At 42.0% G+C, this 25,950-nt stretch overlaps 1 protein-coding gene across 1 annotated transcript in view; it reads right to left on the bottom strand.

Annotated features, from left to right (window-relative positions):
- Nucleotides 1-6,620: 6,620 nt before the first annotated feature.
- The window catches only part of LOC135196162 (TCF3 fusion partner homolog), a 103,015-nt gene continuing 83,685 nt past the window's right edge, over nt 6,621-25,950 (bottom strand). Inside the window, exons 3-4 of the mRNA XM_064222735.1 lie at nt 12,902-13,001; nt 6,621-6,892 (exon numbers count right to left, since the gene is read on the bottom strand). Coding sequence (XP_064078805.1) covers nt 6,782-6,892; nt 12,902-13,001 — 211 coding nt within the window. The 3' untranslated portion in view covers nt 6,621-6,781. The remainder of the gene's footprint in view (nt 6,893-12,901; nt 13,002-25,950) is intronic.

The following is a 25,950-nucleotide window of genomic DNA, read 5'->3' as shown; positions in this document are numbered from 1 at the left end:
CATCTTCCGATACTTCACAAAATTTTCATCCTCTAATCAGATCACTCCTTATTATCTTCACATCAAGAAAACCACACACGTGCCTCAACAGCCATGCTAACACCTAGGCTACATGACCATTATGCACAACCAAAACATTTGGTTTCCACAAACTCTTCCCTCTAATTTTTTGTAGATGACATAATGCAAAAACAAAAATCAAGCACAATACAGTTCATGAGAAAACCAGCCAGAAATCATCAAAATTATTACTAAAGACAATTCACACCATCTGCATAAGGACATGGCATACAGAATTCTGACAAGGATGTAAAACTCCATCACCTAATGGGAAAGAGGTGATTACAGAAACAGTCCTGGTGGATAAGCCAAGTGTATAAGCTAACTTTAACAGTAGGTCAGATTCATTCCAAATAATAATATTTATTAAAAATCTTACCTTCTTTTCATCTTCTGGTAATACATTCCAGCGGGCAGCTAGAACTTTTGTTAACTGTTTTTTGTCTAATGGCCTACCCGTCTGAAGATACTGTGCAGTAGTAGCATCTCTCTGCTCTGGCAAAACTGTAGAAATGCATTACGGGTTGTCTCTTAGGTGCAGTGTTGGATCACGTTCAGTTTCTCACGTTTTATGTTGGCCTGAAAAAAACAAAAAACCCTACTTGTAAGAGAGATGTATAGCATTAACTTCCAGCACTAAAAAACCTGACAGACACCTTAGGTGTGATGAAATAGCAACCATGGTATTACTCTAAGCAAACCACACCTGTGCACAAGACAAAAACATGTTACATAATTAAAAAAACAGTTCAAAAATATTATGACAAGCAAAGAAAGTAAAAATAGGACACCTGAACATTGATTCATCAAAAAAACAAAAAATTACCAGTACATAATTAACAAACAAAAAACTTTAATATGAAACCTTCAAGATTAAATTTTAACAGAATCTGGAGATATGTATTTTTTTTTCTTTATATACTATTCCTTTTGTTCCTTTAATGTTTGGCGTTCCTCTTCATCTCTCAAGTGAGAAACCAACATTACGATACGAGGTAAGCCTGTATCAAAACATGTACAAAAATTAAAATATGAATACAAATGAAATGCAGCACATAATATAAAAGTGGCACAGACTTACATACAACAATCACTCAGCTGATTGTATGAAGCTAAAGATCCCCAAAATGAAAAGAAATGGGAATTTTCCTTTGATACTTCACAGGATGGGAAAAATTGGGCATTTTAAAAGCTGTCAGTTTATTGCATGCCCAAGTGGCTTTCACAGAACAATTACATCATTTTTTATTAACAAAGAAGAGCATATTTTCCAGCATACATTAAACTGCTAAAATTAAATTTTCTCAAACTGACTTCCAAATTATTGACTGTGACCTATATTTTTACTTACATTATCATCACCTCTGATTTGAATATTTTTTTGTAGTGTATCAATCTTTTAAAGGCAAAACATACAATAATTTCATTTTGGCATAAGGATTCCCAAGAGAAATGACTGACGGGGAGCTAATAATTCTCTCTCTCTCTCTCTCTCTCTCTAAGTGTGCAATTAGTTTTCAATAATTTGCTATTCTGTTGATCTATAGGTATTTTCCTGTACAGTAATAGAAAACTGACAGACTTACTTACAACAATGAAAACAAGCATCTGGTCTTAACATTAAGGTAAATTCTCTGGTGCCAGCTGGAAACTGTTAAAAAAAACAATAAGAATTGTTTATGCAAGGAATTGGTGACATCTGACATCCGCCAAGGAGGTAAGATATGAAGTGAGCAGCGACCCTATCTCAACCTCATGACGTATCAGTTTTTCTTCGAGCGCAGAGTTAACTGAAACAGGTGGGGAGTAAATGTTAAGACCGTATGTTGGTTAGCTATGAAAAATACAAATTAATTTAAATTTGTTATTTGTTCATATGTATGTGGAACAACCTGAGTCTTAACCTGGAGATAGACTCACTCCTTGGTGGACTTAAGCCATCAAATATGTTAGATATATGGAGATCCAACAGTCAGACTAATGGGCTTAGTCCAATGCAGCAATTCATTTTATTACATGACGTTAAAGAGCTATATCTGTTCAACCTAGCCACCTGGGGGGGCAAACAAGTCCTTATGGGTGCCGGTTCCCAAGCCCGGATAAATAGGGAGGGTTGGTGTCAGGAAGGGCATCCGGCTGTAAAAAATCTGTGCCAAAACCAAAAAAACCAAAAAAATGGAATGAGCCGAAATATGGAAAGAGGTAATGCTAGGCGTACTCCGTAAACGACGCACAGAGACATCGCCCTAACTCTGTGGTAAGGCGAGGCTACTGCATCAGGAGCAGGTGCAGCTAAAGAAGCGAGCTCACATTGGGTTTAGAGTATGTCAGCTAAATGTTGGGTCCATGACTGGGAGAGGTAGAGGAATGGCTGACTTGATGAGTGAAAAGAAAGTAGATGTTATGTGTGTGCAAGAAACGCAGTGGCAAGGAAATAAAGCTAAGAGGTTGGGAGATGGATATAAGCTATATTATAGTGGAGCAAATAAACAAGGTAGAAATGGAGTTGGCATAGTACTGTCTAGTGAACTGAAGAACTCGGTAATAGAAGTGCATAGAAAGAATGACCGTATCATCAGATTGAAGATATGTTATGGAGGAGAGATTCTGAATATTATAAGCGCATATGCACCACAAGTTGGTTGCACAGAAGAAGAGAAGGGAAATTTCTGGAGAGACATGGATAGAATAATGCAAGAACTGGAAGAGCATGAGAGGGTGATAGTTGGGCAGAATTTGACATGGCCATGTCAGAAGTGAAAAATGAGGCGAATTAGGAACGGGTGCATGGGGGCCATGGAATTGGGGAGAGAACCCAGAAGGAGAGTGTAGTGGACTTGCTGTGTCATTCGACATGGCAATAGTAAACACATTCTTTAAGAAGAAAAGGGAACACCTAATAAAATATAGGAGTGGGGGAAGATTCTCCCAGATAGACTACTTCTTGTATAAAAGGATAAATCTGGTGGAGGTCAAGAACTGCAAAGTTATTCCAGGCGACCATGTAGCCCCCAACACAGACTGCTATGTATGGATTTGAAGTTAAAAAGGGAAAGAAAAACCAAAGCTAAAGGGATAAGGAAAATTAAATGGTACAAATTAGAGAAGGAAGGGGATACGAAGATAAGAGTTTAAGAGAAGGGTTTTGGAGGATATTGATATAGGGATTGAAGATGTTCAAGAATGGTGGGCATGAAATGCAGCAGTAATAAGAAGGCATGGAAAGGAGCTGCTAGGAGAGACATCTGGTATCATATGGGAAGAAAAGGAGAGTTGGTGGTGGGAGGAAGACATTGAGAAAGTAGTAAAAGATAAGAAGGAGGCAAAGAAAAGATGGGAAGAGTCACAGTCAGTGGAAGACAGAGATAGGTTCAGAGAGAAAAACAAGGTGGTGAAAAAGGTGGTAGCCCAAGCTAAAGCAAAGTCGTATGATGATGTGTATAATGAGCTGGGGACAAAGAAAGGATTAAAGAAGATGATCAAGCTATCAAAGGCTAGAAATAAGAGCACCAAAGATATTACACATATCAAACAAATAAAGGATTAAGATGGTGTAGTACTTAGAAAGGAGGAAGACATTGTGAAGAGATGGAAAGAATATTTCGAACAGTTGTTAAATGAAGAAAATAATAGGCTAATAAGAGAGGATGGGCAAGTGAACATTGGCATGGTAATGAGGTTTTCTAGGCAAGAGGTACTAAATGCACTGAAGAAGATGAAAAATGGGAAGGCAACCGGACCAGACATGATTCCAGTGGAAGCATGTAAAGCATTAGGAGATGAAGGAGTGGATATACTGTACGATCTTATGATAAAGATCCTTGAACAGGAAAAGATAACAAATGAGTGGAGTGGGAGATATAGTTGATCCCAATTTTTTTAAAGGGTGGAAGGGGATGTCCAAGAGTGTGGTAATTATAGGGGCATTAAATTGATGTCCCACACTTTGAAGATACTGGAAAGGATGATAGATGCTAGACTGAGAGAAGAAGTACAAATAGGTAAAGAGCAGATGGGATTTATGAAGGGAAGGGGAACAACAGATGGTATATTTTGTCTGAGGCAAATAATGGAGAAATTCGGGGAAAGACAAAGGGACCTACATATGGTAATCATTGACCTTGAAAAGGCTTATGACCGAGTCCCGAGACAAGAGGTATGGAGGAGTCTGAGGGAGAAGATGGTGCCAGAGAAGTATGTGCGATTGATACAAGAGATGTACCGGAACGTATTTACCAGAGTGAGGAGCAGTGTTGGGGAGACAGAAGGTTTTGAGGTGAGAGTAGGATTACACCAGGGGTCGGCTCTGAGCCCATTTATCTTTAACATAGTGATGGATGTTATAAATAGAAGAAGTAAGGGAGACAGTACCATGGAACATATTGTATCCGGATGATATGTTCTGTGTGCAGAGAGCAGGGAAGATCTGGAAGTGAAATTGGAAAGATGGAGACAAGTACTGGAGGACAGAGGAATGAGAATAAGTAGATCTAAGACAGAATATATGTGTACCACCACTGAGGGGGGATGATAGAGAAAGTATCCAGCTTGGTGGAGAGCAAATAAGGAGAGTTGATAAGTTTAAGTATTTGGGATCTTTTGTTAACGCTGGAGGACGTATGGAAGAAGAAGTAAAACATCGGGTACAGGCAGGCTGGAACAACTGGAGAGCGGCCTCTGGAGTTCTTTGTGACAAAAGAGTGCCGCTTAGGTTAAAAGGAAAATTTCACAAGACGGTGGTAAGAACAGCAATGCTGTATGGTATGGAAACAGCAGCAATGAGAAAAACAGAGCAGAAGAAGATGGATGTGGCAGAAATGAGAATGCTTAGGTGGATGTCTGGGGTGACAAGAGAGGATAGGATCAGAAATGACTACATAAGGGGGTCGACTAAGGTGGTGGAAGTATCAAAGAAAGTGCAGGAGGGGAGGCTGAGATGGTATGGACACCTGTTGAGGAGAGATGAGGACCACGCTGGGAGACATACTATGGGGGTGGAGGTGCAAGGAAGATGAAGAAGAGGGAGACCAAGAAAGAGATGGAAGGACTGTGTGAGAGGAGACTTACATGAGAAGGGAATTGATGAGGCAGTAGCGCAGGATAGAAATAGATGGAAACGGCTCATCCGAAACGGCGACCCCATATAAAAATGGGAACAAGCTGGGAAGAAGAAGAAAGAGCTATATCTGTTCATATAAAAAACTAAGATAGCCACCTATACATGTTTGTTATCATTCCTCTCTTTCCTTGCTAGAGAAGGAAGGGTTTGCTACTGCAAGGTTTATTCATGTAGAATAAAAATAATCTAACAGTAAGGCTGCTTCACTCATCTGTATCTGGTCTGTTCAAGCGTATGATGGATCCATCTTCTTACAGCCTGTAGGTATAGAAGAAAGGGAAAAAGGTGGGAAGGAACAAAGACCAGCCATCTCAATCATTCTCACTTTAAAACCATCCTCTTAGACAAGATACAAAACTGTTCCACTAGGGGTACTGGATGAACTACACAACTTGCTGAGCAGCCACCACCAGACCCATGGAAAAAGTTTCCAAGGACCCATGGGCAATGTCCCTCAGCCAGAGGGAAATGAATGTGGTTTGGTGGAGGTAAGAACTTGAATGCCAAAGAGGAGCTTAGTCTCCTAATGTCATGTACTCTTGCATGCACAGTATTGGCAATGGAAACTGATGATGATGAGTAGGCATGCCTAATCACTTCACGAAGCCAAAACAAACCTGCCCACAACCTCTTCTCATAGAGAGACCACTGGGGTGACTGCCACTCCACACATTAGTAACATGGCCTACATTGTGCACTCACTTCCCCTATAAGAAATGGAGAGAATGCAGGTCTGCTGCAATCAAGGCCATAAATTTACAAAAGGGTTTTCCTTTGCTGCCCATACAACAATGGAAATCAGGTTTTTTTGTCCTTCATGGTAACCTTAAAACACACACAGAAAGGCGCTATGACACACACGTGGATGCCACACTATGTATTAAGTCGCACAAAGGAGGATGCCCACATGGCAGGAATTCAGAGAAAAAAAATACGAATATGCACAAAAACATATCTCAGCTTAAAGGGAAAGGGAAACAGTTATGAACTGCATGAATTGATGGCTGAGAACAAAAATGAAAATTTTTTTTATTTTTTTATATTTGTATTTTCATAAGCTAACCAGCTCAGGTCATTGAGTGACTCACAGGCCTACCAATAGGATTTTGCTTTTCTAGTTAAGTCAGTGATAGATGCAGTGCATCTTGTGCTGCGAAACTTCATTTATGAATAGGTTGGTATTCCCATAAGATCAAACAATGGACATAAACCTTACATGCAAACACTTTCATGCCCTGAGCATCTGCACTGACCATTCTTAGGAGGTGGATAATCACTAACCACCATTATTCTTACAACAATCAACAACAAAATTCAAAGCAAACATGCCTGAGTATTCAATCATTCACACCAAGAAATACTTAAGAAAGCTTCAGCACAAGCAGTCATGGCAACAGCAGTGTAAGACCCTGTTAATCAAAGGGGTTGAAAAAGTGAATGTTAATCGTATTGGGCTAGATTCCTCCGCTCCTCACTCAACTGCAGCAACTAGTTAATTACCATGTTACCATGCTTCAGCAATCAGGCCCAGTTTATGCAGAGGGTAATCCTATATATACATGGCAAAGTTTGTATTCTTGTAAGAACAAATGAAAATTTCTATTAACAGTAGTTAATTTTGTCTACATGGATAACAATAATTTTTACCTGTCTTTTACTTGAAGCAGATGAACCACTACTGCGGGGTCTTCCTAGAGCAGGTAGACTTGAAGTCTAAAAAGTAAAAGGGTAGGATTTAAATACAGAATTTGGAAATTGTATAGAAAAGTTATTACAACAACATGAAAAACTGAAGCTTACTCAGCTGCAGCCATTAAACATAAACAAATCAAGACTAAATGAATACCATTTAATTCTACAAAGTAACATTACAGTATGTTCAGGCTTCTCAATGTTAAAAAGGTAGGCAAAATTCTGGCAAATATTTTGTATTATACATAACTATAAACAAAATGAGGGATAAAACAAACTTGAATGCTGAAAGCATGTAAAACTTATTTCAATTTTACTCCACTTAAATGAGTATTCAATTCCTCATAAACTAAAGATAATAATAAACCTTTGAATGTATAAGCTCCCATTGTCCACAGCTACCCAGTAGTGGCATCCCTATGGACAAAATCACAGACACATCTAACAATTCTGAGTTCCATGCATAGTTCCTCCTCTCCCCTTTACCCTCCTACACTATTCTGGAAAGGACTACAAGAGAGCTCCCCAAGTTATCTATGGCTGCTCCATCTATTGTTGCACGCTATTATGCTGCCCATATGAGGAGCACACTATGATTTCATGAAACAGTGCCTCTGGGTCTGAAGAGATCATACTGAGCTCAAAAATGCCATTCCCAATGTCACCTTACCATTACATTTTTCTCCCTTATGCCATAATCTCTCTGATTAACCTGTTGTAATGGAACTCAGAGAATGACCCTTTCACCAGAACTGTACATTTTCTATTCTGCTGGGTAAGTTTTTAACTGGGAAATAATTATCTTGGGAGTTCCACCCCAAAAACAGAAGAGGATGCATCAACAACCGCAGCAGCAGCAGCAACAATACCCTTCTCACGGCACAAAGAGCTACATCTATTGACAAAAAGGAAACGCAACCTTGAAACACACCTGGGGTTTGGAAAGGGAGAGACATTTAGATTCCTGGTCATGCCCTTCATCTTGAACACTAACCTGAGGAACTTCATAAAACTGACAATAACAGTTCAGATGAACTTAGACAAGAGGAAGCTCAGGTGGCATACCTAGATACTTAGAGACACCAAAGAGGAGTGCTATTGAAACTTGCGAGTGGTAATCAACAGGCTCTGGTCAGAAGCTTTCTCGACTGATTGAGACAGGTGTTTTATGTGGCAAGGACTTCATTGGGGTATGCTGGTGGCTGGTTGTCGCTTCCCACCCAAACTCAGGTCAAATAAGGAAAGACCTACAAGGGTTCCTGGCCCAATCCATGGTTTCTCAACAACAGTCAGAACAGATACTGGGCCTGAACCGAGTCTTGCTCTCACATGCCAAGTAAAGGCTTCATGATTGTCTCCACGTAGTACAAAAGCAGCTTGGGAAGATATTTTGTCCATGGACCTGGAAGGGTGCTCTTGCAAAACTAGTCAATCTGACTCCCAAAGCTGTGAAGGTGGTTAAACTCATGAATGCCTTCTTGATAGGTTGATAAATCCATTGGGAGGATCATCAGGTGTTTATAATATGGTCACCTGTTTTAGGGAGGTGCCACATTAATTTCCTGGAATTGAAGTCTCTAAAGAGGATCCATATATTGTTAGTCCTAGGCAATATTTCAGCAGTGACATGTATCAAGATGATCAGCTCCAGTTAAGCTCCTCTCAATGTAGTCATGCTGTCTATCCTAAGGATAGTATGGGAAAGGAATCTATATCAGGAATCCATATCAGAGGGTTACTCAATGTGACAGCAGACTTCCTTTCGAGGTAGACGGTAACTTCAACTGAGTGGATATTGAACAAGCACTCCTTCCAAATCAGCTTCCTCCTTTGGAAGTGGACCTGTTTGCCATAGGAGAGAACCATCAACTTCCAGTGAATGCCTCCAAACTTAGGCAATGGCAAGAGATGCATTCCTATATGACTGTAACACATGGAGGACAATCTATATCCTTTCCCCATTGTCCCAGATTTCGAAAGTTTTGGCTAAACTACTATCTTTCAATGGAACTGCATACCTAGTAGCCTAAAATTGGCCCAACAATCATTGGTTTGTTCTGTCACAACAATAGGTGACATAATCAATCCCACTGCTGTTTATTGCTCAATACCAGGCAGCAGGAGGAGAAGTATAAGCTTCCTCTTTTCTGAGCCACAACCTTTACACGTGAATTTTCAGAATATAGTCTACAGTGAAGATTATTATAAAAACAACAACTGACCCGTGTGACAGACCTTTGAATGTCTTTGAGACAAACCCCGAGGCTATCATTATAAGATTATAGGGGCTTTTATTTCCAGGTACTTTAATCTCCTTCCTACTTGGCCCTGCTCTTAATCTCTCTCTCTTCTAATATAAACCTTACAGCTGTCCGAGCGAGAGGTTTTTTATAGAATCATAGGCCCTCCATTTGCCTTTTCCTCTAGAAAATACCTATTTAATTTGTATGCGATAGCCTTTTCTTGGCTGTGAGGTTGATGTCTATCCATGACTGTGAGATGACCAGGAATGACTTGTAAGTCGGTGTCAAAGTCACTCCACACTTCAGCCAGGCCAAAACTTTGCCATAGCATATTCAAACAATATTCAGCCATTGTTTCCTACCTATTATTTTGAGAGAGAGAGAGAGAGAGAGAGAGAGAGAGAGAGAGAGAGAGAGAGAGAGAGAGAGAGAGAGAGAGAGAGAGAGAGAGAGAGAGAGAGAGCTGCTGTCTGTACACAATTATTTATTTTCTCACTTGTCAAACTTACTGTTATGCTTTCTTTCATATTTCCTTGCTCACTAATTTATTCTATACCTACGATATTAAGAAATCAAGATATTTGTAGAAAGGAGAACTGCCTCCAGACATGTACAGTGACCACCGAGTGTCCCGGAGAGAATCTAAGCGGCTTATCCGTGGATTTAAAAGCACGTGGAACTGTTTGAAATAGTGGCAACAGCACCAAAATGAAATGCCATGTTGATAGAAAATCTGACTCCGTTTCTTGTTATCGCATAAAAAACTTTATCAATTGTGAAGTGTGAACTTATGTAATCGATTTAGAATTCTGCGTAACGGAAAAGATAATATTTGATATCTGTAATGGGGCAAATGGTTTTATCTCTGTTATTGTTATAAATTTGGCAGAAATGCAGAGATTAAACACACGTGGGAGGAACCAAACAGCCCCACCAGAGCTCTGGTCCTTTTGGAAATACTATGGCAATATCAGTCCACATGGAAAGTGTGGTTGGATTACCTCCACACAAAGGGCCCTGATTAAAATTACAACTGAAACTGTTCCAATTTTCATCACCTGTTTCAGGATAAGCATCTTGTTACTAACACAGTTATGACATACACGGTAGCACATTTTTGGTGGTGAAATGTACCAATTTCTAGTTATCTGCGCCAATTATAGAGTATTGGTGCCAATATATACCTACAAGAGGCACAGTTAACCAGTTATCAACGCCAAAATCTGGTTATTGGCACCGATAAGTGCGAAAAATTGCCTATTTTCAGTATTTGCAAATTTTGCTTATCATCAAGCTATCGGAACAGAAACCCCATCAGTAACTGGGACGGCAAACTAGGGCCTGTACTTGGTTCTTGAAAAAGGTTTTTTCAACTCCTGTCATCTCAATTCAGTGGACCAAATATGCTCTCCTTGACCACCTTATATCCAGAAACCCAGATCAGTCAACTCTGCTTTTTCAGACAAGGAAAACGCTTCATCACACGCACACACACCTAGCCAACACTCACTGTTGTTTGCTGGCCTATCATTCCTGGCCAAAAATTTCGACAATTTAAAGAGGCAATCCCCTATTCTTCTAAGGGAACTTAGCACAAAGAATAAGACATTATGCCTGGTCCAGTTACTCGTGGTTTACCTAGATGTCATAGGTAACATCCCAGCTTACCCTTTTTCCCTCTTTTTGTGCACCTTACCACAAAATAACCATTCTCCACTGTATGGGCTGAGAACTACCTTAGTGTCCCTGATTGAAAAAGTGAACATACTCCTTTTCTATGTTACATAAAACTTGAAAGATAAGCAACTCAGTAGTTTTCTCCAAAAATGTCTCTTGCCATGAAGTCTCCAAGTTTATGGTGTGGTCATCAGATATAGTATTTCTCAAACATTTTTGCCATGAGCTCGAGAATTTTGACTGCACTGTGTGTCAGGAGGTGGTATGGGAAGTCCAGGCCCCATCCTGACACAATCAGGGAAGTGCCATAAATGTAATAATGTACATATATATGAATGTACAATAGACGCCTTGTTCGCAGGGATAGGGACCAGATCCCCCACCCCCAAATAGTTAAAATCAGTGAATACTTACTAACCCCATCTAAAAATGCTGCCTATTATCCCATTACTGTATTAATATTTCAAATTATATTAGTATTAATATCAATTCCACATCATCTTAAACATTAGTAACCTTAAAAATACATACATCAGTACTTCTAACCCTTCTAGCCTAAACCGAGAGTTACAAGGATTAGAATGTCTCAAAGACTTATTAGTCCATCCGAAAAGACATCATGTGCTCAATGATCTCTAGGAGCAGGTTTTACTGTTCATTCACAGTGTCCTAATGATTTTGTCTGGCTTTCTTTTAAACTCTTCTAACCTGTTGCTGTTTACAACTTCTGGTGGCAGTTTATTCCAAGTGTCACATATCTTGCATGAAAAGAAGTTACCACAATGGGATGTGTTGTATCTCTTCAGTTCTAGTTTCGATCCATTATTTCTTCTCTGGGTTTTGTTTAATGTAAACAGATTACTGTCTACTTTTGTTTTGCCTTTCAGTATTTTGAATGTTTCTATTGGATATCCTTGCAATCGTTGTGTTTCTAAGCCATACATGTTCAGGCTCTCCAGTCATCTTTGGTAACCTATTTGCCTGATGAATGGAATTAACTTTGTGGCTCTTGCTTGTACCCTTCTAATCTATTTATGCCCTTTCTCAGTGTTGGTGACCAAAACTGTACTGCATATTCAAGATGAAGTCTAACTATTGATTAGTAGAACACACCATTTCCTTCGTTTCTGTATTTGAACTGCCTCTTTATGTATCCCACTGGTTTCTGTGCCTTCTTTTCAGCTTTTACACACTGTTTTGTGAATTTTAAGTTCTTGGTAATAATGACTCCAAGGTCCTCTTCTTGTTCTACACAATTTTTGTAAGCAGCATGTAGTTGGCATGAGGGTTGTTTGTTCCTATTTGTAAGTTATAAGGCATTTGCCAATTTTTAATCACTCTCCTATTTTCCTTAGATCATTTCTTAAACTTCTTTCCACTGTATCTGAGTTTTGTTCCTTTTTGTAACACTGTACACTTATCAAAGTTAACCCTTAAACACCGAGTCGCTATTTACCAAAGTGTCTCTCATATGCCAGCGGCGTTCAGGAGTTACCCGCAAATTCTGAATTTAAGCTGCCGTATGAGTGGCAACTAATAGCTATGTAATTTATTATGTACTACTTAGTAAGTTACTTATATAAAAAAAACTCATGTTTTCTTAGGAATCAGAAAATAAATGATCAGATTTAATATATCAATTTCTTTAAATGGAAAAATATGACTGAAGAAATAAAGTATCAACTACAAGCCAAAACTCCCATCATATTATTAGCCAAGTTAAGAATGATAATGATGAGAATGTAGTGATTAAGGGGATAGCACTTTTCAAAAAGAAAAATACTATTCTTGAAGGAAGATGACTAGAATTTTCTAAGTACTGTGAAACTTGACTATCCTCTCCTTTTTATTTGTTAGCCATTTGCAAATTAACAAATTTGGATATAGCATGGGCTGGTGGGTGGATACCTACAACTAAAATCAAAAGTATCTAAGGCTACTCTTTGGCAGCAGCAGCAGTGGCATCTTTGAGCAATTCCTTCGGATTAAATCCTACAGTGGCTGGCTACACAGTGTTAGGCCTGGATGCTTTTTATCATTATTATTTGTTTTTCAGTAAGTAATGAAAGATCTGATCATTTGCAGGACACAATGCTAAAGCACCACTTACCTGTGGTAAAGCAAATGATTTGTCTTCCTCTTCAATAGCTATTGTTAATGGAAGACTTCTAAAATTGTCGCCCTTTTTGTCAAGTTCATCCATTAAAAACCTGCAAAATATACAAAAGTACACATAGTAGTAGTTATTCCATCTCATAACTAGCAATACCCTATACATTTACAAGATCAATCAGTTTTAGAAATGATCTAAAAATCAAATTCAAAATGGATCAGCAAAGAGATTTGTGGGTACTTGAACATAAGAAAATAGAATAAGAGAAGCAAGTTGTGGGATAATATTAGTAGATGGTTAGTGAAAAAAAAAGTTAACTATCTATAGTGCAGTGGCTGGCATTAAGAGTTAGAGAGTTAGCATATCAGAGGATGAATAGGGTATACAAGGATATACATAGTAAGAAACAAAATCTGCTAAATTAGTTCTGTCATAAACTCAATTTATAAATGCCTATCCTTTGAACAGCTGAGCTTTCAAAACATTCCAAGTGAAGGACCCTATCATTTGCACCACAAATTAATATAATTCAATATCCAGTTCACTACACCTCAAGAATACTGTACCTAGGGAATAACTTACATAGGCAGTCCCTGGTTATTGGACGGGGGGGGGTGTCCATTCTTGGCAGGGGTTTGATAAGCGAAAACTGCCATTAACCGAAGTTTGGTGATTTATTGAGCTTATGGTACCAATATCCAATTAATGGCTCTGATAACAGTTAATGGAGCCTCCTTTAGGTATATTATAGTGCCATAACTATTATTGGCACCATTTATGGCCCCAATAACCATAACTCGGCACGTTATGGGGCACCGGCAACTGGCAATCAGGACTTATGGCGTCATAAATTGACAATTTTAATGGCGCCAGCATTGTTCAGTTCAGAAACAACAATATGTCCAGTGACTTTGACCACCTAGTACAGAAGTGCCTCAGGTTACGAAATTAATCCGTTCCAAAGCGGCCTTCGTAACCTGATTTTTTCGTATCTTGAACTACGTATTACATGTAAATTGCCTAATTTGTTCCAAGCCCTACAAAAACACCACAGCAAATTTTATAATAAAGCTAAATTGACAAATAAACAATGAAATACAACAATTTGGACCATTCAATACCTAACATAACCATGACTGTACCTGTAAATAAAGTGTATTAGTGTACAGGGTACAAGGAAATAACTGTATGTACATGTAGCGGTACGTATGGTAGCTAAAATGTGGAACCTTACCTTTCGAGTGAGGCGATGTCCAAAAATGGCGACAGAGGAGGAGGACAAATGGCAGAAAACATCAACACTTAACTTTACGAAACACATTAAAAAATGGCAGAAAACATTAACATTAACCTTTACGAAACACATTAACAAATGGCAGAAAACATTAACACTTCTTGATTATCTCCATAGAAATCATCCTCTTCTTTCCGTGAACTCCAGCAACATTCTTGGGACCCAAGGCGAATAACGTAAGTAATTAAGTTCACACACAACACGATAACGTAACTTACAGTACAACGAAAGCGAAATCACTAACACTAATTTACGTTAACAAACTAAATATATGTGAACGAACGAATTCCAGGTGTTTACGATAATGCTGCCACAAAAAATGGTCAAGGAATGCCTTTACATAGAGGCATGATGGGACAGATGCTGATCAATAGGAGAGCAGGATCTTACGGCGGTGACTAGCATCAGGAACCAATGGGAGAGCGGGAGGATGGTGGTGAGTCTACTGAGTTGGCGGAGCGTGAATTTTACAATTGTTCTTGGCGGCCCAGGTGAATCTCAGACTTTACCCTTTCACAACCTGAACTATTTTCGTACACAAAAGCAAAAAAATCTTCGTCTTTGCTTTCGTAACCTGAATTTTTCATATGTAGGGACTTTCGTATGTAGAGGTTCCACTGTATTTATGAATATGCAAAAATATCACAACATATGTAACTAAAATTCATAATCAGCCATCATGGTGGAGGTGGGCTGATATCGATTTTAGTACAAAACTTGAATTCAACAGGCATTGTATAGAACAGGTTTTGCCATAGGAAACACCTGTTTTTGGTAGTCGCTGTGAGTCGTCAAAGGAGTTACTCCTCCATAGTGGACTAGATTAATATAAAAAAAAATATCTTTTAGCCTGGTTTTGTAGCTGGGTATTGTGTCGTAATGTAAATATGATATTGTTATTTTACAATAAAGTTTTGTACATACTTACCTGGCAGACAATATACTTAGCTTCGTCTCTGACGTCACGACAGAATTCAAAACTCGCGGCTAACGCGACAGGTAGGTCAGGTGATCTACCTTACCCGCCGCTGGGAGGCGGGTGTAAGAACCATCATACCTTTCTTGCCAGATTTTTTCTCTCTTATACCTGTTCTCCTGATGGGAGGGAGGGTGGGCGGGCCATCAATCGTATATGTCTGCCAGGTAAGTATGTACAAAACTTTATTGTAAAAATAACAATATCATTTTTGTACATGAACTTTCCTGTCAGACATATACTTAGCTGATTGACACCCTTGGTGGAGGGTACAAAGAAAAGGTAAACAACACCTGTTGTAGGATAAAAAATAACCTTGGTTCTTACCTGTTTAGGCTGAAGACTTCATAGATACTGTCTATTAGTCTGCATAGCCATAAGAGCTACAGCGAGGGCAGTGACTACAGCTGAAAAGACTCTTTTGGGTCTACTAACGGGACTTGATATCCGCTTACTTAGTAGAATCCAAGTCGGATCATGTCAATGGGGGTTCGCCCTCTTCTATGACAGAACCTGTCCACTACCAACGCAGGGAGCTTCAAACCAAATCCGATCACCTAACCAAACTAACGTTATTAGCATTACGAAACGAAAAAAGATGCCTACCTGCATCATTTTTCATACAACCATATGAACTCAATTACCAAAAAAACAAGGAAAAAACTACTAAGGATATGTTCCAGCTCCCTGCCCCAGCACCGAATCCGCCGATACGTACGGGCCTAACGCGAAAGCACTCGTCATACGTAATACTGACGTCTTTTAGGTAGTGGTTGGCGAATACTGAATTACATCTCCAGAATGTAGTTTTCATCAGATTCTTTGAAGAGACATATTCTTCTTAAAGGCCAAGGAAGTGGCAATTGCTCTTACTTCATGAGCCTTGACTTTTAGGATCTTGAAATGTTCCTCATTACAAGCTTTATGTGCTTCTTTCACAACACTTCTAATGAAGAAAGACAGCGCATTTTTCGACAATGGTCTGCTGGGGTCCTTACAGAGCACCATAGTCTATCCTCAATGCCCTAAGGGTTTTGTTTTCTTCTTCTGAAGGTAGTATTTTAAACTCCTAACAGGGCAAAGAGTTCTTTCAGGTTCTTCCCCTACTATGGCAGATAAACCACGAACCTCAAAGTTCCTTGGCCACGGATTTGAGGGGTTTCTCATTTTTTGCCAAAAAACGAAGGAAGGAAGGAACAAACCACGGAATCTCCTTTGAAAAAACCTACCCTTCCTTCTAGGGCATGAATCTCACTAACCCTTTTAGCTGATGCTAAAAAAGCCATGAGAAAGAGAGCTTTCCTCGTGAGATCTTTGAAGGAGGCTAAATGTGGTGGTTCAAACCTAGCGGACCTCAGGAAACGAAGAACCACATCCAGATTCCAACTTGGAACTTCGCTCGAGGTTTTTCTTGGAAGATTCAAAAGATCTTAATAGATCATGAAGATCTTTGTTATTCGAAAGATCTAAATTCCTATGTCTGAATACCGCAGCCAGCCATGCTGCTTCGGTATCCTTTGATAGTAGATACTGCCAAACCGCATTTTCTCTGAGGAAAACTAGGAAATCTGCTATCTGAGTCACAGAGGTACTGGAAGAGGAAAACTTCTGGTTCCTGCACCAACGGCGAAAGACGTCCCACTTCGACTGTAGACTTTAAGGGTCGAAGGTCTTCTAGCTGAGGCGATAGCCTTAGCAGCTTTTTGTCGAAAACCCTTCGCTCTGACAAAGACTTTTGACAGTCGAAAGCCAGTCAGATTGAGAGCGGGGAGGTTTCTGTGATACCTGTCGAAGTGGGGTTGTTTGAGCAAATCTTGTCTTTGTGGAAGTGCTCTTGGAAAAGTCCACCAACCATTCCAGTACCTCTGTGAACCAATCTTGGGCGGGCCAGAACGGAGCTACTAGCGTCATTCTTGTCCTCGTCCGAGATAGCAAATTTCTTGATTGGGTTGTCCTAGTACTTTGAAGGGGGAAAGGCGTAGACGTCTAAGCCCTGTCCAATCTAGGAGAAACGCATCCACTGATAACTGCTCCTGGGTCTGAGATCGGGGAGCAGTAAAGTTCGATTCTTGCGTTCTTTGCTGTTGCAAAGAGATCGATGTGAGGTCTGCCCCATCTTCTCCACAGGTCCTTGGCATACTTCTGGTTGGAGGTGGAGGGTCAACTCGGAATGCAGGAGTTGATTCTTCCTGCTCAGGAGATCGGCGGCCCTGACGTTCCTTTCTCCCTGTACGAATCTGGTGAGAAGACTGATCTTCCTTGTTTGAGACCACAGCAGAAGATCCCTTGCTGTTTCGTACAGGGAGAAGGAGTGCGTCCCCCCCTGTTTTTTGATGTACGCCAAGGCTGTTGTGTTGTCCGAATTGACCTGCACTACTGCATTTCGGACGTGGGGTTCGAAGGCTTTCAATGCCATCCAGACTGCCATCAACTCTTTCTTGTTGATGTGCCAGGACACCTGATCCCCCTTCCAGGGTGCCTGAACACTTCTCTTGTCCCGAGTGTCGCTCCCCAACCTGCCTCCGATGCGTCGGAAAACAACACATGGCTGGGGTTCGGCATGTAGAGAGACATTCCTTCCACAAATCGAAGTGGGTTGTTCCACCACCGAAGGTTCTCTCTTGATTTCCCCTTGAGATCTTGAAGGAGAACTCCAGATCTAGGGAGAGAGCCTCCCCAGTTCTGGTATAGGAAGAACTGTAGAGGCCTGAGATGCAACCTTCCTAGAGAAACGAATTGCTCCAGCGAGGAGAGTGTCCCCCAGCAGACTCATCCACTCCCTCGCTGTGCATGCATCTTTCTCTAGGAAGGTCGTTATTTTCTCGTAGCAACGAGCTATCCTCTCTGGCGACGGAAAAAGCCCGAAAAGCCAGAGAAGCTATCCGAATCCCCAGATAGATCCTCTCTTGACTGGGGATTAATTGAGACTTCTGGAAGTTCACCAGAAGTCCCAGCGAACTTGCCATGTAAGGGTCTTTTGAAGGTCCTCCAGACATCTTTCTTGAGACTCTGCTCTGATTAGCCAGTCGTCGAGATCAAAGCGACACCCTCACTCCCTCCAAATGTAGCCACTGCGCCACGTTTTTCATTAACCCGTGAAAACTTGGGGTGCAGTTGATAGGCCGAAGCACAAGGCCTTGAATTGGAAGATGTTTCCTCCCATCATGAATCGTAGATACTTTCCGTGAAGAAGGATGGATCGGCACATGAAAGTAAGCGTCCTGAAGGTCTAGAGACACCATCCAGTCCCCTGGACGAAGAGCCGCTAACACTGAGGAAGTTGTCTCCATGGCGAACTTCCTCTTTTCCACAAAGACGTTCAGGGCGCTTACATCCAACACGGTTCTCCCATCCTCCTGAGTCTTCGGAACTAGGAAAAGTCTGTTGTAAAAGCCCGCAGAGCGGGATCTTTCACTAGTTCTATAGCCTCCTTCTCTAGCATGAGATCTACTGCTAGAGAAAAGGCTTGATTCTGATGGGGTCCTTGTACTTGGCTACCAACTCCCTCGGGAGTTGTCGTCAATGGTGGTCTTGACGAGAATTGGGAATGAGGTTTATCCTTTGCTGACAATCGATAGGGACCAATTGTCTGCCCCTTTGTGGGCCCAGACGTCGGCAAATTTCAGTAGTCTGGCACCCACTGATGTCTGGAGTCCTTGACCGCTATTTCTTCCCTCTGACTGACTTAGAGAAGGTTTTACCTCTCTTAAAAGGTCTAGTCCCTCTGGTTGCAGAACCTCTGACAGCGGTCCTCCTCGAAAGGGCTCCTGTCAGAGGAGTCTCTTTCTTGGTCTTGGGTTGGAAGACAGAGCGAGGTTTCCTGGCCGCCTGGGCTAACATGTCCTGAGTAGCCTTAGCGAAAGGGCACTCGAGACATCTTGGATAATTTTTCTTAGGGGAACAGAAGAGAGAGTTGAGCATACAAGAGCGAGGCCCTTTGTGCATGAGACACTGCCTTCGTGAGAAACGAACAGTAGACCGACCGTTTCTTAAGCACTCCAGCTCCAAACAGTGAGGAGACTTCACTCGATCCGTCTCTCACTGCTTTATCCATGCAAGTGAGTACACAGTTAAGATCTTCAGGAGACAGAGCATCTGGGGTCTTGGTCTTATTAGCCAGAACACCTAAAGACCATCAAGGAAAGTTTGAAAAACTTCCAGGACTCGGAACATTCCCTTCAGTAAGTGGTCAAGTTCGTTCATTCCCCACGTAGTCTTGGCGGACAAGAGGCGGAACGACGAGCAGCATCCACTAATGAAGAGAAGTCCGAGTCCGCAGACGAAGGGAGAGCGAGGCCTAAAGGTTCTCCCGATTCGTACCAGAATCCCAATCTGCCGGTCAGTTTAGACGGAGGGAAAGAAAAAACCGTCTTCCCTTTTCTCTTCCTTAGAAAGGAGCCATTCCCCCAAAACCCCAAAACCTTCAGCGCCTTCTTCATGGAAACAGTAGGTTGCATCCTTACACAAGACGAAACCTTCGACGTCGTCGAAGTGGAGAATAACGAAAGAGGAGAAGGGGGAGCCACAGGAGAAAGGATATCTCCAAACTCTTGCAGGAGTAACTCTGTTAGTTTCCTTATAGGAGGAAACTGAGGCGTCTTTTGTCCTTCTTCTTCTGAGGGGTCCTGATTCCTCCTGAGCTGAAGAGCCCTCCTGATCCTTAGAGGCGCGACTATTCTTAAGGAGTCTCTAGAGGAAGTTAGACGTATACGTCTTGGAGACAATGCTTCAGGCAAGTGTCTACTTGCAACATCCTTCTTGTCTGGAGGATGCGTTTGCCTTTCCCAGATCCTTGAAGACTAATAGGAGTCAGGCGGCAGTCAGGTTGCAGAGCGCCTGTTTGAAGAAGAACTTCTATCAGGCTCTTGGCGCCTATCCAAAGGAGAGCGGCGCCTGCCATACGAAAAAGCGCCTACCAGGCTCTTGGCGCATGAACCGAGGCGAGAGAATCTCTGGCGACGAGCGCCTACTAGGTTGAGCGCCTACCAGGGGAGAAGCGACCTGCTAAGGCTCTCGTCGCCTGACTCGAGGCGAGTAAAAGTCGGAGAAGAGCGCCTGCCAGGCGAAACGCGCCTAACAAGCTCTTGACGCCTGTCCAGCGAAGGGCGCCTGTCCGATTTAGGGCGCTTTTGTCAAACCGGAGAGTGGAGGCGAGACGAGGAGCGGCTACGAGGTGAGTAGTGCCTACTAGGCTCTTGGCGCCTGTCAAGGGGAGCGATCCTGTCTCGAGAAGAGCGTCTGTAGGGTGAGGATCTCCTACGCGCAGTTTGCTCCTTGTCCGAAGGAGAAACTTGTCTGTCAGGCGAATGTCGCTTAGACGCAGATGTGATCTTTGTCCGAGGCAGAAAGCCTCCTGCGAGAATCCGAACGCACAGGTGAGCGCGCCTCTTCCGTCGAATAGCGAGAGTCAGGAGAGGGGAGCCTGGACTTCTTTACAGGAAGCGAGACGTCCTTCCTACGACGAGAAGACACGCAAAGAGAGCCAGCCAGAGCCGAAATCTGCGCCTGAAGGTTAGCCAACACCCTTGCAGGAGAATTCACAACTCGTGAACAGGAGACGAGGCTCGATCTCCGCTCGGGGAACGATACTCCTGAGATCTCTTACGCTTCTTCGCTTCCACCTCAGGCTCTTCCGAAAAACTTCAGGGCTGGAAGGGGCGGGCGCAGGGAGCGTTCCAGGCTCTCTTCGAAGGGCGCGAGGCTTCCGAAGAGCTCTCCATACCTCTTTTAGGAGAAGGCGAAGGCGACGACGAGAAGCACTGGCGCAAAAATTTCTCTCTTGGAGCGATCAAGGTAGCCTGGGAACGATCAACAGGAGCTACCGAGGGGGAGGGGCGCCTGACCGTTGGGGATTGCTCCCTAACCCTTCCTGCGGCTTTCGACTTTCCTCCTCCACTGGGAACTGGGAGTCTGGAAGAGGTCTAGGCCTGGAAGCATTAGGGAGCCGATCAGACGCACCCTCCACTGCACTGGGTTCACTGCACAAATCACTATTGGAATCACTCTTACCTTCTAGTTGCTTGATTTTTTCCTCTCCATACTGCGAATGGTGGCTTTCATTGAGGCCATTTCCGAAGGCGCATCTTCGGCTTCGGTGCAGGGAGCAGGAGCTGGAAACTGACAAAGGAGCTACTTTTCTAAAATAAAAAAGGATTACTTACATCCAACTCGCTAATACGAGATCTACTACTGCTCCTGGAAGAAGCTTTCCTAACTTTATCCTCCTTTTTCAAGCTTCCTCAAGTAGGAAGACAAAGACTTCCATTATCCTCATTCAGCTTTTTCACATTCATTACAAGGGTTAGTAAAGGTTGTGAATTTTGCTTGCATTCATCCTCATTCAGCTTTTCACATTCATTACAATGGGTTATTAAAGGTGCATTCATTCCCTCTACACTTCAAACATACCGTGTGAGGGTCTACCGCAGCTTTCGGTAGCCTCACCTTACACTCAGTCATACAACAAACTCTAAACATAGCAGTTTTCTTAGTATCAACATCAGACAGTCATGGAATCCAACGAAAAATACCAAAGAAAAATCCAAAGAAAAGTCCAATAACTGTCCACAAATCGCGAAAGCCAGGCCAAAAGATCGGGTACTTCACCCAAAAGTCCGTAGAAACAATCCAGGGCGAAAACGAGAAAAGAATCCAACTGTCAAGAGGTACCGACAACAGGTGTGGTCGACACCGACGACAGAAAAAATCTGGCAAGAAAGGTATATGGTTCTTACATCCCGCCTCCCCAGCGGCGGTAAGGTAGATCACCTGACCTACCTGTCGCGTTATCCGCGAGTTTTGAATTCTGTCGACGTCAGAAGACGTAAGCTAAGTATATGTCTGACAGAAAGTTCATGTACAAAAATTATGAAACATGATGGAGTATGATAGGACTCAAAAGACAAGAGGGCCTTTTCTCTTGTCTTCAGTGAAGCTTGATGTAGAAAACGAGTTTTCCTACATCAAAAAACTGCCGCAGAAGAGGGGGACTGTTGCGCATGAGCATTGGCCATCTTGTTTTACGATCCAGCTGGTAAAAAGACCAAGAACCATTACTCTCTGTTGGTCAACGCAGGATGATCCCTAGCCCAAATCCCATGCCTTTTTGCCAAATGCTCAAAGGAGAATTACAAAGAAATTGACAGGTGGGTGACAAAAAGCTCAAGCTCTCAAACTTTCAATCCCAACAATCACAAAATGAAAAACTGTAATCATCTCTGGTCCAAGGTCAAGCCACAAGTTTTGGTAACAAAACACAAGAAACTAAGCAAGAACTTGTATTTTTAGGGTGAAGTTTTGTAGTGACTTACCTACGTATGCTGGGTATAGTTGAAGTCTTGTCGCACCTTCCCAAGTGATAGTCAGCGTATGGGGTCAGGACTAATGATACACATTGTAGTAGAATTTGTTTGAGCTCATGGTATTAATATTTTAAGAATAATGTCTCTGATGACCACCCTGAACATTCGGAGACAACTTTGAAAGAGACATTTCTGAAGAAGGCCAACAACGTACTTACTTTCCTAATATCATGAAACCTAGGAAAGGAGTGTGGGTTTGACTCCTTAAATGAGGGACACTAAAATTATTCTTAGCCCTTGTAGAAGATGGGATTTATTCATGCTAGGGTGTAGGAAAATCTGACCTTGGATGTTTGCCATGGCCTCTAGGTAAACCTTAAGTGCTTGAACTCAGCATAATGTTTTGTCTGCTAAATTGAGTTTTCTTATAAGAAATAGATTAGGAGATTTCCTTCTTAAAGGATCCTCATTCTTGGCCAGGAATGATGGACCAGGGGACAATAGTAAATAATAATAATTGATTATCAGCAGTTTGTGTCACATATCTTTCACGTCTAATAGAGCCCAGTTCACTAATACGGGCTCCTGATGCGAATGCAATAAGGATGATTACCTTTTATAGCATGTGAGTTGTGGTTGTATTGGGTCTGCTGAATTAAGGGGAGATAAAAATCTAAGAAACTTGTTCACGGACCAAGTAATTGGAAGTCTTTTGGGAGCAGGTCTTTGTAGAGCAAAAGACTGCAGAAGGGAAGAGACAACTTCTATGCTGGACTCAATCCTGAATCCATAAAGCTGCCTTGTATGCCATGATTGTTGTAACTGCAGTTTGCACTGGGCAAAGACCATACAAACAATCCAAAGAACTGTCCCCTACAATAAAAATTAAAAAACCACAACCCTCACCATAAAAAACTGGAGGCTACTCCAGGTACATTGTACCTCTAGGCTACCAAAAACTCAACAAGCTTAAAAAATACAAGGAGAGGAGATAGTAGAGGGAAAAAGGTCCCCCTATGCTTCCTCTCCCAACACCATGCCAGCTATAGACAACGGCCCCAACCTATTACAATTCTCAAAAACAGATACTATATCCTTCAGATAATGTGAAGAAAACACTGAATTTGACCTGCAGAACATTGTTTGCAGGATGGAGGATAGAGACAAATTATGTCTAAATGCTAAAGAAGTCACCACTACACGAATTTCATGAGCCTTCACTTTCAATACTTTAAGAGCTTCATCTAGGACTTGCACGTGAGCTTCCAGAAGCAGGCTTCTCAGGAAAAACGAAATAGTACTTTTGGGGAGAGGACACGAGGGATCTCTCACCAAACACCAGAGATGGTTCAATCTTCCTCTTAAACTCTCCGTCCGATGCAGATAGCATCTGATGGCTCTGACAGGACATAACATATGCTCCCCTTCTTCTGGTCTCCGTATGTTTGTTAGGTTCTTTATTAAAAAAGAATGAGACCATGAATTCGATAGGTCCTCGTTCTTCACAGAAAATCTCCAACCTAGGAGCACACTGCATTGTTCTAAGAAAACCTAACCTCCTTACTAAGAGCCTGGATTCACTCACTCTACCAGCTGTAGCTAAGGCAACTAAAAACAAAGTCTTCTTCATTAGATCCTTCAGAGAAGAACTTAAAGGCTTGAACTGCAGACTGGAAACTCACCTTAAAACAACGTCCAAGTTCCAATCCACTTCCCTAGGCTTTCCCGTTTTTGAAGTGTCAAAAGATTTAATGAGGTTGCTGATGTCCTGACCATTCGAAACGGCAAGGCCTTTATGCTTGAAAACTGAAGAAAGCATAGACCTATTACCCTTAATAGTAGATGTGGACAACTTTCTTGTATCTCTCAGAAATAACAAAAACTGCTATTTCTGTTATAGAGGTTATAGAAGAAGAGATGTGATGTCTGTACCACATTCTAAATATCCTCCACTTCGATTCATAGAGTCTGGAAGAACTACATTTTGCAATAGCATCTGCTGCTCTTTGAGGAAAAACCTTTCGCTCTGACAAGGCTCCTGGCAGTCTGAATACTGTTAGGGCAAGAGCAGACAACCCTTGATGGTACCTGTCGAAGTAGGGTTGTTTGAGAAGACGTCGACATTGTTGCAGAAGCCTGGGGAAGTCCACCAGGAGCTTGAAGAGGTCTGAGAACCATTTTTTCCTGGGTCAGAATGGGGCCATGAAGTGTCATAGAACATTCTAATGGGGCTGGAATTTGTTGATGATCTCTCTAGGACTGAATGGGGGAAAACGCATACACATTGAGACCTGTCCAGTCCAGAAGCATCACATTGCTCTCTACTCTTGTAGATCTGGCACCAGAGAACAAAAAATTGGAAGGCGATTGTTCCTTAGGTGGCGAAGAGATCTATGGCTGGTTTTCCCCCATAGTCTCCACAAATCTCGGCAAACTCTCTCGTTCAGAGTCCACTCCGTTGGAAGGACTTGTTAGAATGGCTCAGCTTGTTTCCTAAGATGTTAATTTGTCTTGAATGAACCATGGAAAAAGAATCATCTTGCGTTCGTTCACCCAACATATGCTCAGTGAGATAAGAGTATTGGACAGTGGAGGATCTTGAAGAAAAGGGATCGAATACCCTTCTCGGAGAACATGCAACGACCCCACAGCTCTGCTCCTCTGACTTCCATTCCTCCCAGAAGCAATGGAGTCTCGCTCCGACGGGTGTGTGAAGGACCTTCTGATTACTTGGAAGTTGACTTCAAAAGGGCCTTCTTGGTTGACTTAGTTGGAGCTCGCAAGTTATTCCTTGGTCTGCTTTGAATCCTGGTCTTTCCCCTGGAAAAGGATGCTTCTGGAGGGGAGAAGATTTAGCTCTTGTAAGGGGAGGATCCTTTGGATGTCTCAATGATTGTATCAGAAGGTCTTTGGTGGAATTCTTCTCAAGGTCTGAACACACCTGTTGAACCGTCTCTAGAACAGGTGGGACTTACTTAGGGGAAAAAACATTAATGCCAGTTTCTGATTAGTCTTCACTCCTTGAGACGCAAACGAACACCACAACTCCCGCTTTTTAAGCACTCCCGTTGTAGAAAGAGCAGCTAGTTCTCCTGAACTGTCTCTCACAGCTCTGTCCGTGCAGGACAAAACATTAAGCCGGTCTGAAGCAAACTCTTCTTCTAAAGACTGACACTCCTCTACCTTCCTAGCTAATGCCCTGATCGTTCAGTCCAGAAAGCTAAACACTTCTATCACTTTAAATAAGTTCTTTACAAGGTGATCAAAATCTGGAGTGGAAAACATCACTTTCGCAGCTGCAAAAGCCAATCTTCTGTTGAGTCTACTAAACCAGGGAAATCCCTTTGAGAGGAGGCAGACACTCCCAATGAAGGAACTTCTCCAGTCGCATAAAAACAATACTTCTTGCTTTAAAGCTTGGAAGGAGGATAGGCAAACGAAGCTTTATCCAACTTCTGCTTCTTCAACAACCTCT

The sequence above is a fragment of the Macrobrachium nipponense genome, chromosome 17 (assembly GCF_015104395.2).
Source record: "Macrobrachium nipponense isolate FS-2020 chromosome 17, ASM1510439v2, whole genome shotgun sequence".
Classification (NCBI taxonomy): Eukaryota; Metazoa; Arthropoda; class Malacostraca; order Decapoda; family Palaemonidae; genus Macrobrachium; species Macrobrachium nipponense.
This window is presented reverse-complemented; position numbering and strand designations above follow the sequence as displayed.